The sequence below is a fragment of the Phlebotomus papatasi genome, chromosome 3 (genome assembly GCF_024763615.1).
Source record: "Phlebotomus papatasi isolate M1 chromosome 3, Ppap_2.1, whole genome shotgun sequence".
Lineage (NCBI taxonomy): Eukaryota > Metazoa > Arthropoda > Insecta > Diptera > Psychodidae > Phlebotomus > Phlebotomus papatasi.
The window spans coordinates 17,978,882-17,986,528 of record NC_077224.1 but is presented as its reverse complement, the minus strand read 5'-3'; the positions used below and the strand labels follow the sequence as shown (position 1 = coordinate 17,986,528).

The window sequence follows — 7,647 nt, the reverse complement described above, 5'->3', positions numbered from 1 at the left end:
CCGACTAAAAAGATGTGTTAAATGGTTTTTTTCTTCAACGTGAAATGCACAAAAAATTATTGATTCCCTTCATGTTCGCAATCGCATTTGGAATTATTAATATTCTTTTTTTTTCTTTCATTTTTAACTAATAATTACTTAATTACGAATACAAATATACTTTTATTATTTTTGAATTTAAATATTCAATTTTTATTTATTGTTTTTTTTTAATCTTTCAATTCTTTTTCAAATCGCCTTAAGTAGTAATGAAAAAATTGTATACATTAAAATTGTGTATAAAAATTTTATTTTTCATTGTTTTTTTTACTAATTCATTTTTATTTAAAAATGATCCGTTTTTTTTATGATTTTCCTCTTATTCGTCTTTCGTTTATTTTTATTTTTTTTTAATTACTTTCAAGGCCACATTTTGATTTGAAATCGTTAGTTATTTTTTTTTATTAAAAGAACTTTAATCTTTCCAATACTTTTTTATTTACGTATGCAAATATTTAAAAAAAAAAGTTACTGAACGAAGCTGATTTTCTAACTTCATTTTTTTCAAAAAATATTTACACTCAATCTTTTTTTTTATCTTTTTCTGAATATTTTTTTTTATTAATCCCTCCCAACATCTTCGGTTTCTTAATACTTTGATACCCTACCTAAAAGTATTTACTTGATAGCTACCACTAAAAAAAAAACATTTTAGAATATTGTTTCTTTAAAAAAAATCTTGGAAGATTAAAGAAAAAAATCGAAAAGATATGTTTTATCAAAAAATAATAATCTTTGTGAATTTGGAGAATTATTTTTCCTTTTTTTTTCAATTAAATATTTTCACTTGATAATCCCCCCATTTTTTCAATCTAACCTTTTCTTCTTCCTCCTCCTTCATGCTCCGGAAAAAGAAGAAAAAAAAAAACAAAGAATTGCAAGATAAATTCTTGCCAAAAAAAAAGTTTTACACAGTCATCATCTCTAAATCAATTTAAATGGCAGAGTAGCAAAAATATATTATTATTATTTTTTTAATTAATAATCCCTTTTTTCTCAATCCTACAAACAAAAAAAAATCCTTTTAAAACTTTCTCTTTTGACTCTACTACAAAAAAATACAATAATTAATATTTATAGGAGTTAATTAATATTTTTTTCATTCCTTAAGTAAAAAAAAATAACAATATAAATGTAAATCATTTCAACTTTTTGAATGCGCTTTTGGAAGAATTATTTTTCTCATGGAAATTTAATGTGTTTTTTTTTCATTTTGCATTCCACAAAATAAGAAAAGATACTCGATGAAAAAATTAGAAATAAACAAAAGTTATTTAAAAAAAAAGTATTAGTTGAAAGGATTAATAGTGACGTTATTTTATCTTTTCGAATGGATTTTCTTTTTTTTCGGCCTAACTTTAACCCCAACTTCTTTTTTTGTTTTAATTAATTATTTCTCTTCTTATTATCCTTTTTTTTGCTCCTGTGCACTTACTAAACACTCACCTTGGACTCTTCTACTGCTTTTCTTTTTTTTACATATTTTCAAATTGATCCACTCGACGCTTCGTGTTTCCTTTGCGGATCTCTCGCAGAGTCTTGTACTTGTCACGTCCCTGGCGAACGTTTTCGCGGTGAATTTTGTCGTTGACCGTCTCTTTCGTCTCATCGCGGGACTGAGCCAAATCCTTCTTCAGCGCCTGCAAAAGTGCATTGAAAGAAGGAAGGGAAATGTTTAAAATGTTCGCTCTAGGATCACACTTGCAAGTAGAGTGAGCACTGCTCTAGGCTAGAGCATCTAGAGTAGGGGAAACTGGGGCAAAAAGTAACAAATCGAAAATTTCAAAACTCAATATACTTTCCCAGGTAAAAAAACACAGCCGCTTAATTTTTTTCCTTAGCCTCCGTAAATTACTATCGTAAATTACTCAGAAATCGTACAAGGAATATAGAAAAACAAAAACATCGAAATTTTTAGCCCTGTTTCTGAAATATTTTTCCTTACAGCAGATCTAAATTTTTAGCGATTTATTTTCCAAAATTGATGCACTGGTAAATATTTCCTAAATTATTTAGATTCCTTGAATACAAAGTCGCTATCATAGAATTTTACAAAGATTCTTTTGTCAAAAGAAATCTTTTTACTAAAAACGATCACTTGGGGTAAAAAGTAACAAAAAGTATAGAGCAAAAAGTAAGGAAAACCGAAGCAATTTCTGATGTCTCACACCGAAAAGAAACGTCAATGTCATGTGTCGCCGCTTGTTGTTTATATTACACAGAAAAAAAAATATTTTGCAAAATTGTTCGTAAATGCTTGTAAATTCCTATGGGGGAGTTACGAAATGCTCGTGAATCGTATAACCCAAAAACATGTTCGTAAAAGTTTGTACTTCTTTCACAAACATTGTTCGTAACAAGATCACTTGACGAACATTTTTTATACTTTTACAAACATTTGTTCGTAAATTATTATATTATAAATTATGGACGGGACATCCACGAAAATCGATTTTTAGCACACATGATTTTCGTGATCTATGAGTTTCAAAACGTGTACATCCAAAATTTGGGCCCGATCTGACGAGGTCGGATTTCACCTGTGACTACAAAAGCTGAGATTGTAAAGAATCTCAGCTAAAATGATATTTGTCAGAAATGACGTTTCGTTAAGTGTGGAAAATCTTGGTTCTTAGCTAAGACACTTTAAGTTCCATAAATGCTTCGCGTTAAAACATGAAATCTTGATTTTGGAAATATTTGACAGTTCTAAATTTTGATCTTGATCTTGGTCTCAGAATTGAGAGAAATAAATAATAGACTGCAAAAACACAAGAAGAGAATTTACAAAAAAATATTAGCAATAATAGAAATTATACACTGACATTTCCATGGTAATTCGGAATTCATACTATTAAATTTAATCAAATCTGCTACCATTAATGATTTTATTTTCTCTTTGGATTAACAATTTTTTTCAGAAAAAAATATTTTTAGAATCACTGTGTGTTTATTTCTTGAATCAACGTTTTTTAATTTTAACGGCTAAAAGAACACAGTAAAAAAAATAACACTATTATAGTGTGTAATCTTTCATATCACTATTATAGTGTTAAATTTGGAAAAAGTGTTTTATTTAAAATTGTTTAATTTAAAGTTGTTGAATTTTTAGATGTTGAATTTGGAATTGTTGAATTTAAAAATTGTTGAATTTTTATGTGTAAATAAAAAATTGTTGAATTCTGTTTTTTTTGTTTAAATTTTTATTGGTTTTTCCTGTACTGGGGATCCCCCTAATGCGAAATGATTACATCTGATGCTCGGACCTTCACGATATACTTTTTATGCATATAAATATTTGATGTTCTATATGACTTTTGCCCAATGAAAAGCATCTCGACTGAAGTATAAGTCTTAATTGGAAATTCAACAATTTTTACACAACTTTTGTTTAAAAATTCAACAAATTTGGTTGAAATACACAAGGCTTCACATTATAATAGTGTTAAAAATTATGATCAAACTATAATAGTGTTAATTTTTGATCATGTGACAAAAAATACCATAAAGTTGTGTATTTTTTCACACTATAATAATGTGAAAAACTGTAATCATACTATAATAGTGGTAATTTTTAGAATTTGTTAAACAGTTTTAAATCACGAAACATTGTTGAAAAATTTTTATGATTATAACAGTGAGAAATTTTACACAGATCGCAATTAAATAATTAATTTATCCGATTTCACACTATTATAGTGTTAAAATTTTACACATTTTCAAATTAAACGACATTGTTGAAAATTTTTCAACTATAATAGTGGTAATTTTCAATCACGTGACAATAAATTACCAAAATGTTGTGCATTTTTTAAACATTTTTAAATTAAACAAAGAAAATGGTCGATTTTGCACTATTATAGTAGTAAAATTTTACACATTTTTTTACTGTGAAGAAAATACAACCTGGGACATGTACCTCAAAGTAAGATAAGCACGAACAGCTCTTTTATATCCGTGAAGTTCATTGGTCACAATTCTAAGACCAAAAGCACGATCAAAATTTCAAGCTATCAAAAAATGAAAAATTGCACCAGATTTCTTATTTTGTGGTATAATGCTTTTGTGGAACTTAAAGTGTCTTCGCTAAGAATTTTTGAAGATTTTCCACACTTAACGAAAAATTGTTTAAACACGAAAATCTTTGTTTTCCCGAGGAATTTCCTAAAGTTATTATTAAAATAAATAAATATGAGAAGCATTGAAATTAGTGAACTTAAAACGTTTATAGGAGATATGATTTTTTATTTAAAAAAAAATCAAAGTGTTTAATCTCTCGAGATATCGCTATTTGTGACATTTCGAAAAAAAATTCTTTGAATAATTAAAAAGAAAAGAATTTATTGATTGATGTCCAGGTTGTAGTGCTTTATAGGCAATTTCCTTTTACGAAAATCTTATAAATGCCATCTTTTAATATATAAAAAATTCTTTATTTGAAACTCCTAAAGATGCTAGTAAATTTGAATAATCTAAGGATCTGCAGGAAGGTCCTTACAAACTTTGAAAAATGAGGACCACTTTTTTTTTTAATTTCCTAATTGTAAAAAATAATTGGTTTGTGTCTTGGAATACCAAGATTCCAAGAATTGTAACACATTATAATCTTTAATCTTTTTTCTTAAAAGTCTTGATATATTTTTGATCCCCATCTTCGCTTTTAATTGAAGTTTATTTTTCGAGTTTTTGGTAAAAGACGAATTTAAAAATTTAAATATTTATCTGAGAATTAAGGGGAAAATCTTAAAAAAGCAAGTTAAAAAATGCCCTAATCATCATGGTTTCCTCAGGGCCTTGTCTATTTTGATTTTTCTCTCAAACTAAACAATTGATAAATTTCCCAGCATCCAAAAAATCCTCCCAACCTTCCATAAAAATATGATATTTCAAAAAAGTCAAGGACTCAATCGTACTATAATCTCGTCAGAATGCTCTTCCGGGAAATTCCACAAAAAAAATCTTGATGAGTCACTTACCTTAAGCTGATCATGCAAGCGTTCATTGCGTTCAGCCAGGGTGCGTCTGTCTTCGACTGGATCCTTGATGTGTTCATCAATGTCCAGGTCACGTGAAACATCTCCATTGCCCTCGCCATTGAGCATCTCCTCATCGTGCTCATCCTCGGCCACGTGATGATGCTGCGGAGTTGTACTGGCCGCCAGCAGTGCAGCCGCCGCTTCGCTCTGCAACAAAAGCGCCTCGATCGATGAGTCAGAAAAAAACAGTTCTGTCCAGTAAAAAAAAGCCTTCTTAACCACTCACCTGCTTGCGACGAGCCTCCTCAACTTCTTCCTGTAGTCTCTTCGTTTCGGAATCCTTGGCTGCCACTTCATCCTGAATTCGCTGCACTTCGCGCTGCTTGGCCGAAATCTCCTCTTCCAGCTTCGTACGTTCAGCCGCTTCCATATTCTTGGCCTCTTCCAGGCGCGTCAGCATTGCCTGAAGCTCCTGTTGACGCTTCTCCAACTCATCCTTGGCCGCCTGCAGTTGCTTCAGCTGCTCTTCCAGGCGTCTAATCATATTCTGTGCCTCCACCAGGCTCGACTGTGATCTCTCCATTTCTTCCTGCATGGAGCGCAGGCGATCTTCGTACTCCTGCTGCTTCTTCTCAGCCCTCTCGCGCGCCGCCAGTGCCATCTGCAGTTTCTCACGCTCCTGCTGCTTGGCATTCTTCTCTTCGCGCGCCTGAGCCTTCATCTGCTGCACATCGATGGTGTCCGGCTTGCGACGGCGCATGTACAGCTCATGGTTGCCCATACACAGAGCCAGGATGCGTTTGTTGATCCTCACGCGTGGCGCAAAGAACACAAAGTCTGGCGCCTTCTTGTCGATTGGCTATAAGGAAGAATATTTTGATTTAGACCAAGAGTTAACTCTTTCCGGACCGCAGCATATGCTGCAAGCTAATTTCACAATTTTTTAATCAAAAATATCTAAGCTCAGGAATGAATTGAGGTCCTACAAAAAATATCTTACATTTAGACATCCTTATAGTTTGGAATCATCCACAAGAATCGGATTTTTATCAGTTCTGAATAATTAAAAAACATTGTTTTACATAGAAAATGCATATGCTTCTTTGGGTACTACAGTCCCAAAAGAGACGAAAGAGTTAATGGCAAAAGAAAGCCTCTTTCATCGCTTAAAATGCCGAAATAAAATCAGAAAATCTCCCCTAATGGTTCGTTCCTGAGATAAAATCTTACGTGCGACTGTTATAATCCCTTAAGTGTGTCTCGGCTAAAATAAAAAGGTCTAGCGGGGCTTTAAATAGATATTTAAAAAGTTAACCACAGATAAAAGATCAGCCTTTTTTGTTTTTCAATGAAAAGTAACAAAGTTTATTTTTTATTAATTATTACTGGCCCAAATTCTAATATCAAGAATTAATGGTAAAAGAAACATGAAAAATAACGCTAAAATATCCAACTGGGACCATCTTCCGTCACTTAAAATATCGAAATAAAATTACAAAATCTCCCTGAGGGATTCATTCCTGAAATAAAATCTTAAGTATAACTGTTATAATCCCTCTAAGTGTGTCTCGGATAAAATAAAAAAAAAGTTGGGACATCAAAATGATAATTGTAAATATTTCGATAAAAATTAAGCAATGATGAAATATTAGTTATTTCAAATAAATTAAATCATTGGGGAATGTAATCCATTATTTGTAACATCTCACCAATAATTTGTCAAAATCGTTTTACTTTCCAATTATCGTTTTTGTTAACTTCACAGCAAAAAACAACTGATTCTCATAAACTTGTATTTTTGAAAATATTTAAAATATAAAGTAAAATATATCCATAAAATTTGGCAATTAATGACGCAGATTCATTTTCTGGACGATTTTACATATTTTAACTTGTAACTTGTCATTATTAACATAAATTATAAATTAACAAAAAATACACTATTTCTTCTACATCTACAGATATCTACAGATAATAATACAAAGAATATCTACAGATTTCTCGGCAGATTTTCTGCAGAGGCGTAGATATTTTCTGCAGAAATCTTAAAAGATATCTAACGAAATTATTTGACGGGTGTGGTTATGTGTTACGAAAATTGGTTTTTTGACTGTGGCGCCCCTAGCGTTAGTTCTGCAAAGTTCAAATGTTTTAGAAAGTTGTAGCGCTTTGCGGGACCTTTAATTCGCGCTCTCACTCATCAAAATCGGTCAAATAGAACTGGAGATGATTTTTTGAATTTTGTGAACTTTGACCCCTCATATCCCCGGTTCTATTATAACCATAGCGAACCCACGCCACTTTTTGGAAACTTCATAGCATAGGCTACAGCGCTCTAAAATTTGATCAAAATACCCCATGACGTTCTTGAGAAAAATGAGTTTGAATTTTGATGAATTTTGACGCTATCGCAGCGCCACCTGTGGTGACTTTTTGAACTTCCATCTGAAAGTACTCATCGAGACGAAACCAAAAACCTAAAATTTAGCTCAAAATGTGAATTAGAACCGGAGATAGAGGCCGGTCAATTTTCGAACTTTGACCCCTTATAGGTCGGGTCGAGGGTTATGGATCGACTTAAGTATTTTTTTTGTTTGATAGGTATAGCGCCCCTAGCGGTGGTTTTATGAAA

General features: G+C 31.5%; 1 protein-coding gene across 4 annotated transcripts in view; it reads right to left on the bottom strand.

Moving 5' to 3' along the window:
* Positions 1-1,318: 1,318 nt before the first annotated feature.
* LOC129807908 (moesin/ezrin/radixin homolog 1) overlaps positions 1,319-7,647 on the bottom strand; it is a 71,700-nt gene continuing 65,371 nt past the window's right edge. For 2 of the 4 annotated variants that reach the window (XM_055857507.1, XM_055857506.1), the window contains 3 exons: positions 5,302-5,874; positions 5,016-5,237; positions 1,319-1,679 (listed from right to left, as the gene is read on the bottom strand). In XM_055857507.1, the coding sequence (XP_055713482.1) occupies positions 1,515-1,679; positions 5,016-5,237; positions 5,302-5,874 (960 nt within the window). In that variant the 3' untranslated portion in view covers positions 1,319-1,514. The remainder of the gene's footprint in view (positions 1,680-5,015; positions 5,238-5,301; positions 5,875-7,647) is intronic. The other 2 variants (XM_055857509.1, XM_055857508.1) reach the window with 1 other exon arrangement.